Genomic DNA, 23,054 nt, shown 5'->3' with positions numbered 1-23,054 from the left:
AAACGAATTGTGTTGTCATTCCGAAATTAGGTGCACCGTCACGAACTTTAATGAGAAGTTCGCTGTGTATGGGTGCAAACTATTTTATAAGAAGCTGAGAAAAGCGTTTGATGACCGCTTATTTGAATCCCCAGAATGAGGTTGGTTCCTTTGGTTCAATAATGAAAGCCTGACGTTGTTAAAATGCATTTACTTTTTTGCTAGAGCGTGGCGTTAGAGTAAATGAGGATTAATGATGTTGAACTACCCTCGAAACATCATGATCATCAAAGCAATTTTACGATGAAATTGGTGCAATTATACAAGGAAAGACAAAAATCTTGCACTATTCGTCATTATTTCCGTTACCTTCCTGTTGTAATTAATTTTACTGAATATGTACTGATTGATCCTGACACTCATTCTCTCTGATCACTTTAGCGTGAGCATAATCTTATCATCAACTTTAGTACCTGATCACTCATACTACATGCCCGCTATATGTAACCACATGCAACCGATTGTTCTACAACGTAATCGCATTTTCTCATGCTGCCTTGCCCTGAATGTTGCTGGGTATTCCCGCTACCGGCATTACGCCGCCGCCGCCAGCCGACTAATCGGATTCTGGTCGAGCCGGCACGCGGTCTGCAGCGTCCGGCGCCGCGCCGTGACGCTTCCGTGGCGTTTGTTGTGGACGCTCCGCCCGGGCGGCGGCCATGAATCCGACTGTCAAGTTCAAGGCGACGGCCTCATGGCCATGCGTCGCTGGAGGACAAGGCCAGGAGAGTAAATACTCTCGTTAAGGCCGGGCAGGAATGGCACCGGCCGGCGGGCGGACCGCCGCGATCTCTGAAGCATGGCGGAACAAAACAGCGGCGACGCCCGGCTCTGGGGACACTTCCAGCTAGCCACGCCCGTTAAACGCACGGGCGTTTAAGCTAGCTTAAGCTAGCTCTGACGAGAGGCGGCTAAACACCTCATGTAGGAATATTTGCCATCTAACAGCTTTGAGAGCAGCACGGAGATAGTGTTTTCCGAGCGGGCGTTACAAATGTAAAACTTTATTACGCTCTCAGGGGCCTGCAGCGTCTGTATGTCGAGACTTGACAGCCCGGCTCAAGCAAGAGCACAAGTGGCATCTACACGATAGCACATACCAGGGCGCTGGCAAATGCGTCAGCCCAGTTCCATACCGAACAGGTCGACACAGTGATATAACGCCAGTCTCCGTTGCAGTCTCCCGTGCTACTGACCTGTGTCCACTGCAGTCTCTCTCCGGGACCCGCCCGCGGCCTACATCTCGGCCCGAGCCCGCATCATTATCGCTCATCACCAAAACGGTTATGTCTAGCGGAGCGGGTCATCCGTGACAGTCGGACGGTCAGGTTCCTCGTGAGTAATGACTCAGATGCACCAGAAAAATCAACAAGCGTCGGTCCATGGTGGGTGGCCTGTCTCTCTCTCTCTCTCTCTCTCCTTCTCTTATCCTCCCTTTCTCCTCCATCTTTTCTCATCTTGTTCCGCCGTCTACCCTCCTCCGTCTCCGAGGACCGGGCCTCGGACGGGCACAACTCGTGGGAGCGCGGACGCGGCGTCGCCTGCTTCTCCGTGACGTTCAGAGGACGCCGATGTCTCTCCGTCGGAATGGGGGCCGGGCCGAGGCCGAGCCGGCCGACCGCGGCGGCTGTGCAGGCGGGAACAAGGTCAGTGAACCGACACCGCCGCCGGTCGCCGCCCGCTAAAAAACGGAGCAGACGTGGAGCCGGAAGGCTAGCAGAGCCGGCGTGATCTCTTGCACTAACGACGGAAACTGAGGAAAAGGCATCTGCTTTTAACGCAGCGTGATAAAAATGTTATAAAAACGAGCTCAAAATCCTTGCAGGCAGGAACAATGTGGAAAGGACTTGAGATTACCTGAGTCAGTGATTGATACGTCAATTTAAATCGGTGCTTGCAAACTACAGAAACCGCTTTCCAACGGCTTAATTTTCCCATTTTTCAATACCGCACGCCTGGCAGCCGGCCAAACTTATTCTTAGTGAGATTGGCATTCCGATTGGACAAAACCTGTCCGCTGTGGTTTTTGTATCGTTTCCTGATGCTCACATGGTTCGTTCAAGCAAGCCGCTTATGTTCAAATTCAGAACACACCGCGTGTCGCATGCTTACGATGCGGGCCGAGGGCGGTCAAATCGGTATCAGTTCTCCTGAGTGTAGAAGGAAAGCCAGCGACTTGACGGACATCTCACTGGGAACAGCCAGACTGTAGAGGCGCCCCAGCTGGGTCGATGTCATATGGGAGCGGTAGCGGAAGAAGTGTCCAGAGATGAGCAAAGGGAGTGATTTTGCAGCAGTCTGGATGATTTCTGTTTGTTTTTCACATCTATAAGATAACTTTATCTTTCCCCAGTTCCTCTAGCGCCCTCGTTTTGAGGTTTCCGACTTGTCCCTTTGCCCACCTATCTCTCTTCTTTCAATACCCGGTTACCCGAGCAGTAAACACACACTCTTAATCGCCTGTAGACCAGTTCGCGACGCAATGCCTACCACCCTACCACAAGAACAGGGCGAGGGAAGTCGAGCAAACGAGAATCAAACGGAACCCGCCAAACACAGATGACAGGCGCGCGGCGCCGCGGAGACGTCAGAGATCCGACCGCGCGGCAATCGGCAGAGCCATCTCGCGTCGCGAGCGGGACAGGCGCAGGCGATGCGGCGCGGCGGGGTGGGCTCGACCCCACGGCGCCGAATGTGGATCACGTGCGGCCCGGCACCGTCCGAGAGATCATTAACCCTGGCCGCGCTGACAATGTCGGAGAACTCGTTCTGGGGGCCAGAAGCGGTCGGCAGCGCGCGCTGGTGGGAGGGAGGGGGAGACGCCGCGTCGGCTGGGCCGGGCCTCCAGGAGGAGGGCGGGACGTCCCGCGGCGAGAGCCGAGCCGACAGCGCCAGGACTCACGGGCAGAGCGGAGCCGGCGACGACCGGAGACCGACGGATGGACTCCGGCGAGCCGGGATGGAGACTAGTCCCGACAGACAGAACTCCGGACAAATCTTAATTTGTCCGCAGGAATTTGTTGGCCCCTGTGCGAGCCAACAGATTCCTGACGTGCTCAAAGAACGCAGGATCGCGTGAAAAACTACAAGGCCGGGAAGCTATGCAGCGATCGGTAGACCCTTGGGTAGCTTGATGAGCGTCTTGAGCGCATCAGGAATCTGTTGCCCTCTATGTGGGCCAACAGATTCCTGATGTGCTCAAAGAACGCAGGGTGGCGTGAAGAAAACCCTAAAGACTCTGCAGCAATCAACACACCCCTGGGTAGCATGGCGAGCGCCCTGTCGACCAGCGGCACTTGCGCGGGCCGGAACTCAGGCTCGGACTGGATCGCGGCAGCCGCCTCTAGGGCGGGCCGCCAGCCGACGGCATCGCCGTCCGTAGAGGTTATATAACGGTCGACATCAGCGGGCCTCTTTTTTTACTGGGCCATCTCTCGGACCGACGCCCGGCGGAGGCCGACAAAACAGCGCCGACGCCGGTGCGCAGTAGCCCACTGGCGCTGCCGACGCGGCGCAGCGCGACGAACGTGCGCCACAAAAACGGCGCGCGCGGCGGCCTTGCGGCATCGCGCGGCGCAGCTGGAACTCGTTCCGCGCCTCGCGCGCGCCCGGTCAGCCCATCCGACCGGCCGTTGCCCGTTCGGCCAGTTGCGACACCGACCCCGGCGGCTGACCCACGAGGAGCGGGCTGCGGAAGCGCCGCTGGCCGGCCGTCGAGTGAAGACCCGAGCGCGTGCCACCGACTGATTACCTATGTGCGCACTCGTTCTGCCTCGTCTTTGTCTTCCAGTTCTCGCACCCCGAGCGATGTTATCTCGGAAAGCTTCTGTCCATCCCTGCATTGTCCGGACTGACTGCCAGCCCTGCGGAGGGGAGGGGCAGGTCGTTGGGCGGTTGGCAGGCCCGTTCGGCCGCTGCCCGACCGCTGGGCGCGGCGTGGCGCAGCGAGCCGGCCCAGCTCGCCCGCGCGGTCACTCACCTCGGTCGCTCTTTACACCGGGCCGCAAGGTCACTGCCAAGGCAGCAGCCCTGCGACGTCAGCCGAGAGGTCATGGGACCGCTCCGTTCCCAAGACCGCCACGTGGTGCGACGCCGCCGAATGCAGCAGCGGGAGGCGTAATCCCGTAACGGGACGCATGTGCAACGACTATGCAAAGCGCAGTCCTCTACATGCAGCGGCAGCGGCAGCGTTTTGTTAGACAGTACGTGCTTGTTACGGCGCTTTATGTTTGGTCGAAAAGTTACTCATGAAAAACCGTGGTGTTTTATTTATTGGAAAATGCCCACTTTGCTATAAGTGAAACATTACAACTTAACCGGCGCGTCACGACAGGTTTACGCCGCCTTGATCCAGTGCACGGTATATCGTGCATACAAAAGCATTTCACGCCACTCCAGTCACATTTCCATGCCGCGGAGTTCCAGTGCCGCGGAGTCCGACAGAGCGCGGGATCACCGTGGCCGGCCCGACCAGTCAGCGCCAGCCGACGGCTTACCGGAGCGGCGGAGGCACCGGCCGGAACAGGGCCGGAACCGCGCGGCGGCGGCGGCCGCGGACAGGACCGGAACCGCGCAGCGGCCCGGCCGCGGACAGCTTCCCGTTACTCCTGCGGCGTGCACGCCCAGCGTTACGGTGCTGCAACGGCTGCCAGCCGGCTCGTACCCCGCAGCGCAAGACGCAGCCCGGGAGTCGTCGGCATTCAAATACCGTTGTCAGACACTGTACCAGAAGCATTGCCAGAGGCGTCATGCCCGTCGAGGTGCGGACGTAGCCTAAGCCGCAGCACCCACGACTGGCGCCAGAGTTCACTCACATCGGTGCATTTTGGCTCCGTGCCAGCCAGACACAACGCGCCGTTAAGTATCGTAACTCCTGCAAGATTTATCCCCGATGCATTCATTGCGCAGCGCCCTGCAGGTCGTGACCTGCAGACGAATGTTGTGCGAACAGAGAGCAAGTCTACGAGGAGATGCCGTTCAATCAACGGCGCATGACCAACCTCAAGCGTCATTCCGGAATGGATTACGCTACTAAAGTGAGCTTACGCATCGGCTCAAAGAGTCTGGACATGGCAAGTTGAATCCATGAAAAAATGTCTGACACGCAACGTCGCGCTGGAAATTGGCCTTCAAAATGTACCATGATCACCTGACTTGAGCTGGAAATTGGCCGCGCATGATTCCTGTCACATGAGTCAGCGCCGCCATGTAATTGCGGCACTACAGCTATGCTGGTAGGGTATGAAGACGATGCGACGCCTGAATTCTGATTCACGTCGCTTCGACCGCCGGTTGGGAGCCCGCTCCCCCCAATCAGATTTCCCAGTGCGTTGAGTTACAGCTCTCTCTCTCTCGAGGTTATTTCGGGGAGATGACACAGAGACATTGCTGAGGCCTGTCAGGATCTGGATGTGTTACTAGGGCCGCTTTGGACAGGTGAGTGAGTGGTGGATCCCAATATGACATAAAAAGTGCGGTGCTGCCTCGGAATGTTCGGGGAATTTGGAAAACTGGAAAACCAGGAAGTCAGTCAGCGTGAATTGACTTCTTCGAGCGCTTCTAAAACTCTGTATCGCTGGGGAGAAGCCCATCGCCTGACGCGCGGCGAAGGAACACCGCACGTGCAATTGCACTGGGCCATTATCCAGAAATCGATCGAATGTTCAGTACGCCATCTAAAATGGCAATTCAAAAATTATCTCACAATGCTTCAGAGAACAGCAGTGTTACCTCGCAGTCAAACTGTCCCAAGCTATAAGAGGTTAAACAAACTGTGGACAAATTGCGACACCCCAGGTTCACAGCTCCAAGTCTACGACTGGAGCAGTGAAGCGGAATGTGGCGTACTACTGAGACTCCACCACCGATAGTTATGGCCAGAAGGAAGCGGCGCGGGAAGCGTGCCACCCCCGAGACACCGTCGGCGATGCGAGGAGCCGACGTTGCACGTCCGGGAGCCCCCTGAGCGTGGCGGGGCTGGTACGACGCCCGTGCGGCGCTCTCTCCGGCGCATCCGGAACAGGCCGGGGCGGGTCAGCCGGGGGAGGGGGCAGCGGCGCTCTCTCCCTCACGTCGACCCAGTTCGGTCGGCAGCATCCGGCAGCCCGGGCGGCGCCGGGGGACGTCTCCGGGACGGGGCCTTGCCGCCCACCCACGGGTGCCGCACCTGATGTGGTCCTGAGAGGAGCCCCAGGTCGCTCAGAGGTGCTGCACCCGCTCAGCTCACCCACGGTTTCTGGAATGGCGCCTGCATCGCCCACGAGGTGATGAATCTGACATACTCCCGGGAGGAGTCCCCGAGTCACCCTCGGCGTGATGAGTCGGCACATGCCACCAAGACCCCCAGATGGCGCTCGTGGTGACGCATCTGACGCCGCGCCGCCGCTGTTTCAGCTGCCGATCTGCAGGACGTCGTGCGAGACAAGCGCCAGCTATGGCCCAAGTACCCCAACTACCCGCAGTCGGTGGTGCCGCCCGGCTGGCCCGGCCTCCCAGCAGGAGTCACCGCTACTTGTAATACGGCGGACGGACGGTAGGTGGCCATCACGTGCCCCACGCTAGATGTGCGAATCGAATCTCAAAAGATAGCTCCCAAATAAACAAAACGGACGGTGGTAGGCCAGCCTGTTATGTCTAGACTCACTGCCAACCAAAATAACTAGGACGGCTCATTGCAGCTGAGCTGTCCTATGTGCCATGCTGTTCTCCTGCTCCGCAGCTTCCTCCCTCTGCTCCGCTTTGCACCATACCTGGATACATAAATTAGGTGTGTATAACCGGTTGGGCCAATCTGATGTTTTCGCCGCTTTTACTGGAGCGGCCGGTGATCGGTTTGGTGGAGAGTGCCGTCGTGACTGGCGGTCATATATTCCTCGATGTTTGCCATGTAATGCACCAGCATCAGTGCTTTGTTCTCTGTCAGTTAGCTCCTCCTCTGAATCGTTTCAAGGAAAAGCCGCTGTCGGGCCCTTGTACAGGAATTGCATCTGCCACGCCCTTCGACGGGTCATTACACTTATCCCATCCCCAGCAGTTGTGTACGGCATCCCCCGTCCCCGGGGACGAGCCCGCACTCGGTCCTGTCGCCATGCGAAGGCCGGAGACTCGGCACACTGCACGGGGAGTCCTATGGCTCCGCCTGACTCACAGGAAAGGCTTAGTCCAGCCCATTCCTGAAGGCCACCCCTTAGCCTCACCTTGCACCCGTAAGCGGTCTTTACCTATGTCCTGTGCCCGTCGCCTACCTCTGTCCCACCTTGCCCATACAAGGGCGAGCTCTAGCCTGCCGTCGCCCGGCAGGAGCGGCCTGTGCCTGACGCGCTCGACCTGTCGCTGGACGCGCGACACGACCGAGGACGACCCCAACAGCCTGGACAGGACGCTGGGGGCCTGCACGGCCGTCGACTCGTCCTCACGGCGCGGCGAGCCGTCGGTGCGCGGCGTCTGCTGCCCAGGCCTCGGCGTCGGCAGCGCTCCCACCACGCCGCGGCCGGCCGGCGCCGCTGCCACGCAGTGGTGGCAGACCACGCAGGCGGCCTCCACCCAGCGGGCGGAGGCGTCCACGCAGTGGTGGCAGACGTCTACTGAGCAGGTGGCGCCGACGCACTGGTGGCAGTCGACGCAGGCGGCGGCGCCCGCGGCCACCACCACCAGGCGTCCGGCCGCCGGCAGCACGCAGTGGTGGCAGACCACGAGGGCACCGTCGGGGACCAGCGAGCGCGCCGAGGCGCCGACGCTGGCGCCTGGCATCCCGGCGTTCATCACGCACGCGTGGCAGGCGACTGGCGGCACGACGGCGCGGCCGCCGGCGGTGGTGCCCGGCGCGCCCACCTCCAAGCCGCGTCCGCCCGGCCTGCCGGCGGCGCCCACCCACTGGTGGCAGAGTACGCCGAGCTCGGCGCCAGCGCCGGTCACTGACCGCCCGGCAGGCGCCACCCAGTGGTGGGAGACGACCAAGAGGCCGACGGCGGCCACCACCAGACCGACCGCGCCGCCGGCCGGCGCCACCCAGTGGTGGGAGACGACCAAGAGGCCGACGGCGGCCACCACCAGACCGACCGCGCCACCGGCCGGCGCCACCCAGTGGTGGGAGACGACCAAGAGGCCGACAGCAGCGCCCAAGCCGCCGGGCGCCACGCAGTGGTGGGAGACGACCAAGAAGCCAGTGACCACTACCAAGAGACCGACGCCGCCCGCTGCCGCCGGCGGCGGCGGCGGCGGCGGACAGTTCAGCGCGTGCGGCACGCGCAGCACCGAGGGCGCCGACAGGATCGTGGGCGGCACGCAGGCGGCGAAGGGCGAGTTCCCCTGGCTGGTGAGTGGAGAGCAGGCTCCTGCGGCTTATGAGCCCCTGGTAACTGGTACGGCGGCTGACCAGAGTGAGGTCTCCACGGGAGATGGGTCTCCAGCGAGTTCTCTTGGCTTAGAAGCGTCTGGGCGGCAACATTGGACAAATTTGCTTGCTTTGTGAGTGCTCCGCGAGTTCCATTGGATGAAGAACGCTTAGCTAAATACGGCCACATTGAGTGAAGTACGCTTTTGAATTGTATGATAATACTCGACTTTTTGTAGAAGGCAAGCTTCCAGCTGAGCATTAGTGCAAGCCCACAGGTGGTCAATGCAGATACCGCATCTAGTCATGCGAACCATGGAATCATCAGCACTGACTTATAAGCGTCCTGTTGCTAAAATCAAGTCTTAGCTGGCATCGAATGTTTTAATAGCTTATCTCAACTCTTGCGACCATCAGTACCTTTCTGCATACTTCCTCCACACCCGTAAGGATAAGTCGGGAAGCCTTTCATCGGAGCCCCACGCGTCCATCCATTTGCGGAGTCCTTGGCCGCTAGGTGATGACGCGGCTGAGCTTGCAGCACGACCTGTTGGAGAAGCTTAGTCTCGCCCCTCGTTGTTGGAGAAGCTCAGTCTCGCCCCTTGTCGCAGGCGGGCATCTTCAAGAGCGGCCGACAGTTCTGCGGCGGCTCTCTGATCGACAAGCGACACATCCTGACGGCAGCTCACTGCGTGGCCCAGTAAGAACCTCATTCCCTGCCCGCACGTGCTTTATGTTGGTTAAGTCGTGTTTGTTTGCTGTCACTCAACTGCCCATGTCTAGAACCTTGCAACGACTGCTGTGTTGAAACCTCTTCGTGGTTTATTGTTTCTGGCAGCTGCCCTTGGCTCTTTCCGTTCATTCTAACGTGCGTCTCTGGGCAGTCTCAGTTAAAAAAGTACAAAAGTGGCGCATGGGCGCACGTCGTACGTTTCCACCACGCTGCGTTGATACTCGCAGCGTTTAAATGAGTCCCCAGAAGCCCGCTTCGGGCCGGCCGTCAAGCTCGCGTTGCTTCGGTGCCCTCTGACAGGGTGTCAGCAGCACCGGTGTCGTCATCTCCAGACGGCCGTCGAGCGGCCTGCTCTGGCGCGGCTGCCGCCAGCCCGCCGGTTGACACTGGCCCTGTCCGCAGCATGAGCTCTTACGACGTGTCCCAGCTGCTCGTGCGGGTGGGCGACCACGACATCAGCTCGCCCTTCGAGGCCAAGCACGCCACGTATAAGGTGGCGCGGATCGTGCGCCACAAGGGCTTCTCCGAGAAGACACTGGTGAGGAGTCGGTGGCTAAGGCGAGCCAGCTGACTGCATGCTGGATTCAGGATACGAGGAGAGGCCATGCAGGACGCGACCGCGCTGCTCATACACTGACCTTGTCCTTGACTAACCACGTCCGGCATATAACTTCATGATCGCACCGGAGCGTCACATCATGTTATGTCCATCGTTCTGGGGCACTGCACTCTGTTATGTAATCGCAAGGAGCAGCCCAGGATTGCAGGTTGTTAGGTTTTGTTTATAGCGTGTAATTGTAATTCCGACAGAAGGTAAGTTTCTGGCCGTGCTACACAGACACACAACTGGCCGTCAAACAAAAACGGTCCGGCGGCGGTGTTCTCCTCCGAGTGTGTTCAAAAGCAACGTGAAAATCAATACGAATACCGTTAAAGGTCATTATATTTTGGACGCACAAAAAATACAAGTGACTGAAGAGAAAGTCATATCTTTGCCGCTGTCACATCAAAGACAAAATTGTCCGATTCTCTGCAAGGACGTAGTGTCTCCATAGAACCCCCCAGCAGTTTGCTTCCGTTCCCGCCTGCAGCATACGGACATCGCGCTGATCACGCTCACCAAGGACGTGGAGTTCAGGACCAACATCCGGCCGGTGTGCCTGGACTCGGGCAGCAGCACGTACGCCGGCGAGATTGTCACTGTCGCCGGCTGGGGCAGCCTGCGCGAGGGTGAGTCACCCAGACTGGGGGTCACAGCCGGGAGGCAGCGACTAGCTGAGGCCAAGCCGGACCAGGGAAAGGAGTGCACGATCGCATGTGGTTATTCGATCTGTTCTATCGGTTTTCTGGAGGTTCATTGCGTAGCATGCAAGGTCGGCAGCTTTCTTGTGCTCCACAATTGCGTTGTTTTCACGTTGATCCCCTAGACGTCGCTCTCGCGCCCAGTCATTGCAATTTCACCAAACAAACTCCGCTGGGCACAACTCTGCACTGCGCGGACGGAGCGATGTTAGGCAGAGGTGCTCAGCTCCACTGGGCGCCGACGGCTGCCGCCCGCTGCCGGGCTCGCGCGTGACTGACGCCGCGTGCGCCCCGCAGGCGGCCGCCAGCCGTCCATCCTGCAGAAGGTCAGCCTCAAGGTGTGGAGGAACGACAAGTGTAGGGCGACGTACGGCGCGTCGGCGCCCGGCGGCATCATCGACTCGATGCTCTGCGCCGGCCGCCAGGGCAAGGACTCGTGCAGTGTGAGTACCCAGCGACAGAGGGGGGGGGGGGGGGGAGCTGCTGCCGCGGGGGGACCGAGCGCAGTCCGGAGGCGAGAGGCGGAGCGAGCTCAGTGACGGGGCCGGACGGCGTCGCCCGAGATCCGCGTGGAAAAGAAACGATACCGGCGCCGCGGTAGTATGGGTGGCAGGATAGCATGGATAGCATGGATAGCTGGGTCGAACGCATTTTCAGCATGGATTCGAAAAGCAAAACGGAGGCGTCTTCTGAAAAACCGTTTAAGCGTGAGGGGTGAAAGACGCGGGAGATAACACAAACACGTGAAACGCTACGTTTTTAAACACATCAATCAGGAGTGAATCTTGTAATTAAAGATAATTGCCAAGTTCACACAGGCATGCCTTTTGGCCAAAAGCTCCGGCGAACATAGTATGGACCGCGCACACACAGTCTGGACCGGACATATGCGGTCCGGACCGGACACACACAGTCCGGACCGGACATATGCGGTCCGGACCGGACACACACAGACCGGACCGGACATATGCGGTCCGGACCGGACACACACAGTCCGGACCGAACACATACGGTCCGGATCGGACACATACGGCCCGGACCGGACATATGCGGTCCGGACCGGATACACACAGTCCGGACCGGACATATGCGGTCCAGACCGGACACATACAGTCCGGACCGGACATATGCGGTCCGGACTGGACACACACAGTCCGGGCCCGGCACCCACTGTCCGGACTGGAACACACGGACCGGACCGGACGCACACAGTCCGGACAGGACACACTCTGTCCGGACAGGACACACACTGTCCGGACCGGACACAGACAGTCCGGACTGGAACACACAGTCCGGATCGGAGACACACAATCCGGGCTAGACCTTCACACGCCAAGCAAGACTCGCATAGTCCCGACCGGACTCAACACAGTCCAGACCTAACTCCCATATCCCGGAACGGACGCGCACTCTTGACACTCTCTGTGGGAATCTGGTCCACAGTGTGGACCGGACCCCCACTGCTTGAAACTGATCAAGATATCCCAGGCAGAACTCTTACTGTCCGGACCGGGGTCACGCAGATGGAAACAAACTCCCATACCCTTGGTCAGACTACCTCAGTCCGGACCGAACCGGACTGTTACACCCGGAACAGACTCATTCAGTCCGGACCGAACCCGACTCTCACATTCCGGACCAGACCCCCTCAGTCCGGACCGGACCCGCACAGCCGAGCCCGATAACGGCTTGCGGCTCCAGCCTCGGAGGCGGACCACCACCGCGGACCGGGGCGTCAGCCGCCGCCGCCGCCGCACATCCCAGGCCGGTCAGACCGGATGGAAAATCCGCACGCGCGCGGCCGCTGCAGCGGCGCCTCTAATGGACGGCCGAGCAGACTGATATCGGAATGCGGTCGCGGCAGAGACGGCGCGATTAGAGAACAATGTGCACCGTCACCCCGCGAGGAGCCGGGGGCGCAGCGAGACAGAGGCGGGTCACGCCGGCGGGGGGCGACGTGGCGGCGAACCGTACAACAATTAGGCAGGCCCGATACTTCGTGATAAGATTGATTCGACTGTCTGAAATGTTACGCCATCGACGAGCTAGATGACCTCCGCTGTCGGCGCTTCCTTGAAGGTTCAGTTATCGTCATCGGTGGCCGGCACATGTGGCGCGTGCGGGCTGCCTGTCGGGCCTGCTGGCGTGTCGTTCCTGTTGGCAATGCGCGGGATCCCTTTGCCATCAGAGCGGCTGATGGTCCTCTGACGTATGCCGCCCTTGTCAGCGTGGTCATGCGCTGCATCTGTCGACGCCTGTTCGTGTGCTGTCGCCTTGCTCCACGTGTGCCCTCTGCCGTCGGTGTGTTTACTGGTGCTCCGTCTGGCACTGTGCTCACGTGCTCCCTCTGCCGGCAGGGCGACTCTGGCGGCCCACTGATGCGGGTGGCGGGTGTGGTGTACCAGGTGGGCGTGGTCTCGTGGGGAATCGGCTGCGGCAAGGCCCAGTACCCCGGCGTCTACACCCGTGTAGCCAAGCTGCGTGATTGGATTGATAGGAACAGGGCCGCCTACTAGGACGGGTGGGGCGGCGCGCGCGGCGGCCGCCACCCAAGACACGCGGGCGAACGGAGGCCGATGGCCGGCGGGGGCATCGTGTGATATCGTGGACTTCGTGTCGGAGAGTGCCTTTCCGCGGGGGGGACAGGCGGGCTCGCTCCCTTCTCGAGCGTCGCAGAGCCGGAAAAGACAGACGGCGCATTATAATCTTCAAGACTTCATCGCATTCGCCAAGTCGGCCATGTGGGTTTTCCTTCTGCACTGGTGTGATGAGATGAGCGTTTAGAGGGTCTGTGTGCGTGTGCGCGTGTGTGTGGGCGTGTGGGAGTAAGTGGGTGTACCAGGCCTCGCCATGTCATTCTAGACTGATGACGAAGACTTGGAAATATCTAACGTCTTACAGGTCAATGCATTCGCTGAACCGTCACATTAGGTCCATTGGTGGCGAGACCAAAACGCGACGGCTTTTTACAGAAAAACGCTGTGGTTTTGTCACATCTATACTGTGAAAATATACTACCGGATCATGTACTATCGTCTAATCATAGGCAGTAAGAACATTTAAGAGGACAAGAGGGCACTTCTGACTGAATCTGAGCTGTTAGCACATTCCAGGCATTAAGTGACAATCAAACAAATTTCAACAACTCACTGCATTAGCCACTGTGTACTAGGGTGTGTCATCAGCAACAAAACCAAGTGAGACAAAGAAATTATTTGGCGCTGGGGCTCAAAAGTACACGGCATAGCAAAAGTTCTTCCCAAGAACTTGAATTCGTGAGGTGCGAGTTGATCGAAATATCGACGTACACTGACGCCTTGCGTTGCAGTCACCCCATGCTGGGGTAATACCTTTGCGTAAAGAAACGATGCTACTGAGCGCTCTTAAGCCGTTGTACGAGAATGTCCCGATCTCAAGTGTAATATGTGAATCAGACATTGCTCGGTTGATTGACTTTTGGCGGAAACTTCATGTGCCGTTGAGTATGAACTCGTACGAATATGCCGGTTAGTATTGCTTTAGACTTTCACTTCTCTAAGACAACTCACGTGATGCAAACAAAACTATGTGTAGGGTATGACTCAGAATATACTGTCTGGTGTAAAACTCAATACATACGGTAAGTTTTGCAGCCCGTACCACGGACGCAGAGGGGGTGAGGGGTGGGGGGAGGAGGGTGGTAGGGTGACCCCATGCACATCTTGCCCCTTACTGAGCCTGTGTAGTCAATGCACCGGCCCAGACAGCAATTGCTCACAGTTCGGAAACCCAAAACGCGTGTTGGCAAAGATCGCACGGTAGCAGAACTACCTTCGCAGCTGGGCTCCACAATACCAAACGAGTACGGTGTATATCCGTTGGGTTGCTTACCCACGGTGGCAAACGAACCTGGAGGGAAGAGTACGCACCTTAACGAAACGCAGCACAGCACCCCGGTAACACGTTTAATACGTTTGGAGAGGGGGCGTTCTTCATTCCTCTCCATGCCCCACCCATCGCAATTTAGATTGGTTTTAAGTCAGCGGCAGCGTTTCAAAATTCATCCAGCAGGGTGCGCAGGATATGAATATAAATTCATGCTATAATAATCCTGGCTCTCTGATGGCCTCAGCACGCAATTGATTGGCATTAATCCGTTGCCCTTTGACGCCGAGCCCAGACATCTGACCTGCCCAGCCCGTCTGTCAAGTCTGAGGCGCTTACGTACTGGGTTGACAGCAGCCCGGTTTGGTGCTGACTGGCTGATTTTGAGCAAGGGGAGGGGCAATAGTGAGCCCCAACATGGGTGTAGCACATGAAAAAATATCGACATCCCTGCCACCCAAGTGGCCGAATATTGGACCGCTGGCCAGTGGGAAGGGTTGGTAACGATCGTCGGCAAGACGGCTGGGTAGGTCGAGGGCAACTTCACAAGTGAATGTCGCAGGTCAGACAGAACGTTTGTGTTTCAGCAGGCCCCTGTCCAAAACATCCACACATAACACAAACAATACATCAGTCTGGGGTTTATTCAAGTGACCCTTTGGCAGTGACACACAAACCAAGCTGATCTCCAGCATCACATATGCAATACAGCTATAAAAATTAAAACCGCGGGGCCCAGCAAGCCGGATTAATGTCAATCTCGCGCATGACCCGCATACATTCGTAAGAGTTGTTGCGCCCGGCTGACCCCCAAACATCCGCTTGACTAAAGACATACGCCGGGGACAGCGCGCGCCGCACGGATTTGCCCCGTACTCCACACCGCCAGCTTAAGGCGCCCTTCGGCACGGATCAACCAGTCACGATGGGCTCTGACAGGAGGCTTGCATTATGAACGACGCACTCGCCCCGCGCCGGGAGAACAGCCGCAGGTCGGCTGCCGACGCTGTTACCACATCACAGAGACATCGTTAAGCAATTGCGTAGCGGGCGAGGCGTATAAAACTCTGCGCAGAACACGCGCCATCAATCAGGCGAACGCCACACAATTCGCAGAAATCGACGCACAAGGTGCCGGACGAGTTGTGCCCCTGCAGCGAACCGAGGAGCCCCCACACCCGGTGTTCTACACGTCAAAGTTAGACACCGTGAGGTGTTGGAGGTTATTCCGCGCTGGAACAAACGGCGAACCATTAGTGCAAGTACAGATTCAAAGAGCGGCACTCACGTTAAAGCAGCTGTGACTTTGTGCCTTCAACGGCACCTAACCAAAGGTGAAATCACAGCCGCGATTCACAAACATGCGCGTGACGACTTATAGCACGAGCGGTTTGCTCAACCATCTGATCGGAAGCACTATCCCCTGAGGGTGTTGTGAAGTCTCGGACTCCGGTGGCTCCTTTAGCGACAGACTTTGTGAGCGAATGTGCAAATATTGCATCTGACTTTCGTCTAAGCGGCACCGCTGCATATCTGAATCAAGATGAGCAAGCTGGCAACAAGTTGTGAACATACAAAACACTATAAAAGACAAAATCGGAAAAATTCAGTGCTTGCAATGTGCCAACCGCTAAATTAGAGTGCTGAACAGCGACAAAAAAAAAACGCAAGCCCCTGACAGCATGCATACACATCTCACGTTCCACGCGCGCAAAGCCCAACAGAGTAGGCGAGGTCAGAGCCCACTAACGGGCCGAGCGTGCAGGTGGGCCTCGGATCTCTACATCTGATCACGCCGCGCGCCGCCGTCGCCGTCGAACTCACGGTCGAAGTAGGTGGTGTCGGTGGCGTCGTCGGGGCTGGGCACGAACGGACCGGGGCCTTCGAGCAGCCGGTCCCAGTCGAGCGGCGTCAGCAGGGCCATCTGCCGGACGCGCGCCAGCGCCGGCCGCGCCGCCGGCTCGAAGCACAGCAGCTCGTCCACGGCCGAGACGGCCGCGGCCGAGAGCGCCTCGCCGGCGTCCGGCCAAGGAATGTCTGCCGCGGGGCGGAGCGTGGTCAGGGCCGGGTCGGCGCCGCGGGGGTGGGGGACAGGGTACGGTCAGCGTTACGGCCGACAGGATGCTCAGACGTACGGCAGGCAGTGGGAGCGGACGGGTCGCGGGGAATGGTGAAACGATGGTTTAATGGGTCGTGAGCAGGCGAGGACGAGTTGGCTCCGACCTTCCCGCGTTCTCAGTGTTTGCACATAACCACCAGGCCATACCTCTCTTGAGGATATTCTGGAAGACGGCCTCCGGCGTTTCGTCGTTAAATGGCGGGATGCCCGTCACAAACTCGAACAGACAGACGCCCAGCGCCCACCAGTCGACCGGGGGACCTGGAACACAATACCGACCCGTCAGGGCACGGCGGACGCGCCGGTGGACGCGAACAACCCACGTTAAACACCGTCTGAACGTACTTTTGTGTGGCAGCGTTACCTAGGAGAAGCAGAGGCGGCAGACAAACTAGGCTTTATGGGATAAGGCAACGAGAGCTTTATCGCCTAGACATGAGAGCGAACCACCCCTGCAACGGCGTATCCGGCCGAGTGAAAATGTGGTGCAACGAGACTGGATATGGCAGGAAAACCCTGGCGCAAGGTACTTCAGTTTTACCTGGATGTGAACGTAAGGGGACACCGTTCCTCAAATTACGTCGCACGAAGGCACAGGCTCCTATGCAACAACGGGTGCCCGTGTACGTGTGCATGCGACGTAGTTTTTTGCAGCGTATAGATGGCGCAGTGGGACGTTTTGATAGTGAGGAACGCGCCTCAGATTTCAAGTTGCTCTAGTACCACCTGCGCGTTCCCCCTCCGCACCGTGTCCGACTCGCAGCAGTACCTCGGGCGCCAGGAGGTGAGGCCTCCTCCGTGCCCTCCCCGCTCCCCATCCGTACCACGCCCGAGTCACAGCAGTAGCTCGGGCGTCAGGCGGTGAGGCCTCCCGCGTGTCCTCCCCACCTCCTCCGCAGCCTCTCCACCTCCCGTACCATGTCCGAGTCGCAGCAGCAGCTCGGGCGCCAGGTAGTCGGGCGTGCCGATGATGCGGGTCTCCTCTGAGCGGAGCCGGCCGCGCAGCACCGACTTGGGCGTGCGGAACGGAGTGCGCGGCGTCACCGGAGCCGGCTGCCGACGCACCGGCGGGCGCCGCGTCACGGTGGGGACGCGTGGCCTCGCGGTCAGCACGGCACACGACAGTCAGCCAACACACCGCGGAAAATCTGGACGAGCGTGGGCACGGAGCTGATATAGACGATGCATTGGATGCGGGACTTAACACACCAACAGCATGTGTGTGAGGCTCCTCAACCAAAGCGACATGATCGTCACGGCTTCCCAGGCGCTCAGGCACGACTCCCGCTCGGTCAGCGCGGCTGCACACGGCGCGCCGCACCAGGACGGCCCTGCCGCCGCCGCGCGCGTACCGTGGCGGGCGTGCTGCGGCAGACCCTCTCGAACGACACATCCATGGGCGAGCCGAGGCTGGCCGGGCGGCGGGCGGCCGGGCCGCGGCGCGGCGGCGTCTGCGCCAGCGAGTTGAAGCAGACGGTGCGCAGCGGCGGCCTGGCCGGCGCGGCCACGCGGCTCAGCTTGGCCGGCGCCGGGCCCGACAGCCGCACGCCGTTGAGCGCCGCCGTCAGCCCGGTGCTGCGCGGGCTGGCAGAGTCGGCGCGGCACCGCTTGGTCGGCCGGCCGGGCTCGGCGGTCGGCGGACGCGCCGGCTCGGGCGCGTGCTGGCCGCGCCGGCTCGGCGGCCGTGCCTCGGGCGTCGACGTGAGCGGGTCCGGAGCGGCCGGCGACGGGCCGACCGCTGCCGGCGGCGCGGCGGGCCAACCGTCAACATGTAAGAACGGTCGTGCTTTATCCTGTAACTGGCTTACCAGGCGCACGGGGGCCGACGAAAAAGCTGACGAAACGCTTCCCTTAATAATTGGCATACCGTGCGCATTTTTGAACGATGAACTTGGTCTACAAGTACATCATACCACCGGCGTTTGTGCGGATACACGCGGTATCATATATCACGCTGAGCATGACTGAATATGCTCGACAAAAGCCATCAGAAATCCGAGCAAATTTATGTTATTCCTACACACGCCTTTGCCGTATGCCCACAACATCGTCCAATCCATAGTTAATCCGTGTGAAACGACCACGGTGCTCATGTGGGCAGCTTTCGCGGCCGCTCGGGCGCGGCCGGCCGACTGACCGTCGTCGATGGCGGCGGCCACGCTCCGCAGGCGCGGGGTGAGGTGGGCGACGGGCGCCGCCAGACTGCCGGCGGCGCGCGCCCGGGCCGCCCGGCCGCAGTACGAGCCGCCCGCCTCCAGCGCCGAGTCGGCGCAGCTCAGCGAGCCGGCCAGCTCCATCGGGCTGCCGTCCGAGTTCTGCCCGGGCGCAGGCCGGGGCGTCGGTGACGGGTGATGGCACGGGGCGAGACCATTCGCCTCTGCTGCGCGCCAGTGTTGGCACGCTCGAGGGACGCGGAGGTGAAGCCTCTGATGCCGGGCCGGGCGATAAGCTGTCGCAGCTCTGTGAGGAAGCAAGCAGGAGCACCGGGCCGACAGCGAGGTGGAGGTGGACAAGAGGAAATATGGGAAGGCAGGGATGGACCAAACATTTTCTGATAGTTGATAAGAGGATGATAAATACAAAGTCCACAATCGAAACAAGTCATGTCTACAGCATCTTAAAACATCACACAACATACCGAGCTGAATGGCCAGAAGCACACATAAGACAGCGAGTTTGCACCAGATTACTGCCATATGTCTAAAAGCGTCTTATCATACTTCCCAAACCTCTTCATCGAAAGCCCAGACTGAAATCACATACGTATCGCGTAGGCAGCAGAGGCAGCGCTGCACATTTCCCTGAGTCGCACCCACGCGCCGGCCACCCCCTCCCCCTCCGTGGCCGTCGGCCGGAGCTCACGAAAGAGAGGTGCGAAGTGAGCGACAGCAGCTGGCCGGGCGTGCGCAGCAGGCTGCTGCGCACGACAGTGGGCGTGGCTCGCAGCAGGTCCGTCACTGAGATCTCTGTAACGGGGGCCGGCGAGCCGTCACACGGTCAGCAAAGCACGGACCGGTGGGATGGGCACAAACGGAGGGCGCCTCAGACCGGCAGCGTGGGCACGGACGGACGAACAAGACGCTCGCCGGGCGGGATAAACACAACATACCGGTTTCATATCGCCGTTGCTGACCGATGAAGCGGCAGTCCGGAAACTCAAGTCCACAGAGGCAGTCACTCATTAAGTCCCCTCCCCCGCTCGCCCTGATTCCGCTGTTGATCACGGGACACGGCAGACAGCTGAGTGCCATGGGTCTGGTGCACCAGTGGACGGTCGCGGAGGCCTCACCGCGGTGAGCGTTGATCTTGCTGAGGCCGAAGTCGGTCAGCTTGACGTGGCCCTGCGCCGTCAGCAGCATGTTGTCCGGCTTGATGTCCCGGTGAGTGATCCCGTGGCTGCCGATGTTGGCCTCTGGTCAGCCGCTCTCACGCATGGTGCCTGTGCAGCTTGCGTGCGAGTCAACGACCACCAGAAGCAAATGCCACAATAGCATCCGCGTAACGGCATGAGGTCAGCACAAAGACGAGAAACGCTCACCATGACTTTATACGACACCGCCTATGACGGGGTGATGTACAACAACAGTTTCTTCCCAGACGGCTATAGCCCTGATCAATGCACGGCACTGCATGCTGGGTTCAGCAGCGGCCACCGCCGGGCTTACGTGTGCAGGTAGTCCAGAGCCAGCGCCACCTCGGCCACGTAGAAAGCGGCCATCCGCTCCTCGAAGTAGCCGTACATGGCCAGCAGCGATTTCAGGTCTCCGCCAATCAAGTACTCCATCACCTGCGGACGACACAGACGCATATTTGCCGAACAAAGGCCTGATTACGCGGTCTGGTACTCATATATGTATGAGCGCACATGCCGTCCGGGCTCGATGACCAAAGCTATTTAGGGTGCGGAGCCTAAGCTACCTTACAAATAGCAAGATACACATGGCTGAATTAAAATTTCTTGAAACCACAAGTGCACCAGACCACAAGTGCACAACACGCATCAGACTGACGAAAGACATGGCACACTCAAAGAGTCACAGAAGTCCAGGAACGGCAAGTCGTCCCATCTCACCAGATAGATGTTGTTTGCTGACTGCAAGGAGTAGAAGATCTGGACGCAGAACGGACTCCTCTGGAGGGCCAACGCATCCCGTTCTGTGACCACTGCCGGAGACGCAAGGTCAGCAAGGTCACCGAACGGCGACACAGCCTCAATATGTTTGCCACGCCAGAGGGTACATCGATCCAGAGGCAGGTAAAACACGTACGTAACTCGACTCACCCTGCTCCACCATGTTCTTGTTGATCATCTCGGACTTCTTCACAGTTTTTATGGCGAACAGATGCTCCGGGTGACCTTTCTTGCAGCCCAAGAAGACCTTCCCGAATGCCCCGCGACTGATGGGCTTCAATATCTCGAAATCCTCTATCGTGGGCTCCTGAAAACATGCAGTTTCCAATCAGTTTGCAACAGCAACAGCTGAACCTCACATTATCTCTAACTGGGAAATGCATGCAGGCAATAAAATGCCTGTAAATTACTGGTTTGCTGCATGAAAAGCCATACAAGGTGTGTAGTTTAAAAAGCTTCCAAAAACTGTAGCTTAAAAAGTGCTTGGGCTGTGATGTACCAATGTTTTTTCACAGAAGAGAAAACCAAGTCCATGTAATCAAGCAGTTGAAGACATGGAGGCTTCCAAACTTGATGCACAAAACAAGATGAATGCAATAACCTTACTATGGCTAATGTCAAGTAAAGCAATCCCAAATGGGATCAAGATCATATGATTTACATTTGTTGTAGTGTGATCTAAAACAGGTGCAAGTGGAAAGGACTTCTTATTGCTAACAATGACTCCCAAATGACCACCAGTCACTATGGTTATAGTATGGGACATCCCATGATGATGATTATTTGGGGTTTTAGGGCACATCAACTGCTGTAGGTCATGAAGCTCCCATATGGGACATCCCATATATAGTTTCAAACTACATAGACCATGTAAACTTACCTCATGCTGTGCAGCTTCCATTTCTTCAATCTCATCCATCTCTGGACATCTATAGTGATGTGAAAGACAGATGATCTTGCTCAAAAAGATGAAGCTTAGCTGAAGCTTAGGCCAAAGCACCTTGACAGTATTTCCATTGCTGCAGCATATGCATAGTTGTATCATTTTCACACAAATGTGTATTAGCTGCTAAAATGTGAATGAGCAATGAACTATTGGAATGCATGAGAAAACCAAGTGGTCAGTAAGTACTATATCTGTACCTCTCAGGCATGATTAAATACCAATGTTCTTTTGTCAAATATTTCCCACCATGCTGAGGATGTATGCATGAAACCCCCTATTTAAAGAAAAAGTTGCAAACCCTGATGAAGTTTTTCAGCACCTGCTACTAGCCAATTAATAAAACCATCTGAATGTACTCCACTATAAATGAAGCTCATCATTTCCATGCTTGCAATTTTTATTGTCTAAACTATATCCATCTTGCATCTGCAATTTTGTTTTACATAGGCCACATTTTTCCATGAATTATGCTTTGCAATCAGGGATTGACCATTTGATATAAGAAAAAAAGCATGTGTTGCCAAAAACATGCCAACCAAAAAATATGGGCTGTGTGCATGATTAGGGCACACAAGTTACATGTAGTGCATCAATGTATACCAAAACACCACTTGCAACTATATCCACAAAATATTCTTGTGAAACCAAAAAGCATCAGACAAGACAACAATGTAGGTATCATCATTATCTCTGAAAAATGCACATGACATGATTGCACTGCCATCATGAGAAGACTATCACAATCCAAACAAACAATTTCTGGGATTTGCCAGCAATCTTCTGTGCAGACATGCAGGTAGATGAACACCTAGGCACTCGAAGGCTACTTTTAGAGACTTGGGTGTAACCAGATATCTGAGACAGGGAGAAGCAAATCAGGACTGCAGGGGTCAAACTGGACTTTGGAGGTCAAACATGATTTGAAACTTATGTTTTCATTGTTAAAAAGCATATAAGTTTCAGTATGAGAAAACTGGGGGGTTCCCCAGTCCCCTCGCTCCAGCAATAACACCCATGTGGTGGGTCCAAACAATCTGAGGGGAACAAGCAGTAGGTGCCAGGGGGCAGTTTAGCAAAGAAGGCCTGTTTGAGGAGTTCAGCAGGGGAAAATGGCAAAAACTACACCCAAAACACACTAAAAAGGGGTTTCTCTCCGGATTCGACACACTGCTCACAAAGTTGGCGGGGGCCAAATGGATAGGAAGCTTCTCCTACAATCGCGCACAGACTATCGTGACAGCGAACCAAGACGAAGTAATCCGTCCTGCACAAATTAAGGAGCAACTTGGAAGAGCCCTTCTTGCCGTATCACTTGAGGCTGGAATGTAGAACTGCTTGCCTGCTGAGTGACGATCACATCCAACGTGCCATCCCCGTTGCAACGATTCAAACTTTACGCCAGATGCGCTAAATTTGCCGAAAGTGGGCCAGAATGGCAAGCGTCAGCTGATCCGCCGTTCGTTTGTTTTGATCCCGGAATGTCTTTTTTTGTCTTCCTTGTAAGCCATTCGGACACATCTTAAACCGTCGTCCGAAAAAAAATGCACCGGAATCCATTCCAATCTAGATCTTGGACAACGTACAGCA

The 23,054-nt window shown here is 57.5% G+C and overlaps 2 protein-coding genes across 2 annotated transcripts; one reads left to right on the top strand and one right to left on the bottom strand.

The window, feature by feature from the left end:
• Positions 1-7,888: 7,888 nt before the first annotated feature.
• Positions 7,889-13,433, top strand: LOC119089794 (trypsin-1-like; the record flags this gene model as incomplete). Its single annotated transcript, XM_037212611.1, has 6 exons — positions 7,889-8,353; positions 8,983-9,071; positions 9,507-9,642; positions 10,196-10,334; positions 10,704-10,849; positions 12,764-13,433. Coding segments are annotated over 6 exons (1,134 nt in total), but the record flags the coding sequence as incomplete, so codon positions are not given.
• A 1,482-nt stretch (positions 13,434-14,915) lies between these two features.
• On the bottom strand, positions 14,916-21,482 carry LOC119089793 (serine/threonine-protein kinase greatwall). Its single transcript, XM_037212609.1, has 13 exons — positions 21,402-21,482; positions 20,672-20,828; positions 20,462-20,553; positions 20,055-20,176; positions 19,679-19,785; positions 19,252-19,355; positions 18,627-18,704; positions 18,257-18,285; positions 17,742-17,799; positions 17,307-17,442; positions 16,537-16,650; positions 16,095-16,307; positions 14,916-15,503 (listed from the first exon to the last, which is right to left on the bottom strand). The coding sequence occupies exons 1-13, from the start codon at positions 21,438-21,440 to the stop codon at positions 15,457-15,459; spliced, it is 1,296 nt and encodes a 431-aa protein (XP_037068504.1). The 5' UTR covers positions 21,441-21,482; the 3' UTR covers positions 14,916-15,456.
• Positions 21,483-23,054: the final 1,572 nt, after the last annotated feature.

The sequence above is a fragment of the Pollicipes pollicipes genome, unplaced genomic scaffold (assembly GCF_011947565.3).
Source record: "Pollicipes pollicipes isolate AB1234 unplaced genomic scaffold, Ppol_2.1 Scaffold_3087;HRSCAF=3621_pilon_pilon_pilon, whole genome shotgun sequence".
Classification (NCBI taxonomy): domain Eukaryota; kingdom Metazoa; phylum Arthropoda; class Thecostraca; order Pollicipedomorpha; family Pollicipedidae; genus Pollicipes; species Pollicipes pollicipes.
Note: the sequence above shows the minus strand (reverse complement) of the source record. Positions and strands in the feature narration are given on the sequence as shown.

Coding starts and splice junctions, on each gene's coding strand:
- LOC119089793 (XM_037212609.1), bottom strand. CDS start 21,440: ATGGATGAGATTGAAGAAATGGAAGCTGCACAGCATGAG. Junction 17,443..17,741: donor GCCGCAGCACGCCCGCCACG/GTACGCGCGCGG, acceptor GTGCGTCGGCAG/CCGGCTCCGGTGACGCCGCG. Junction 16,308..16,536: donor CCAGAATATCCTCAAGAGAG/GTATGGCCTGGT, acceptor GCCCCGCGGCAG/ACATTCCTTGGCCGGACGCC.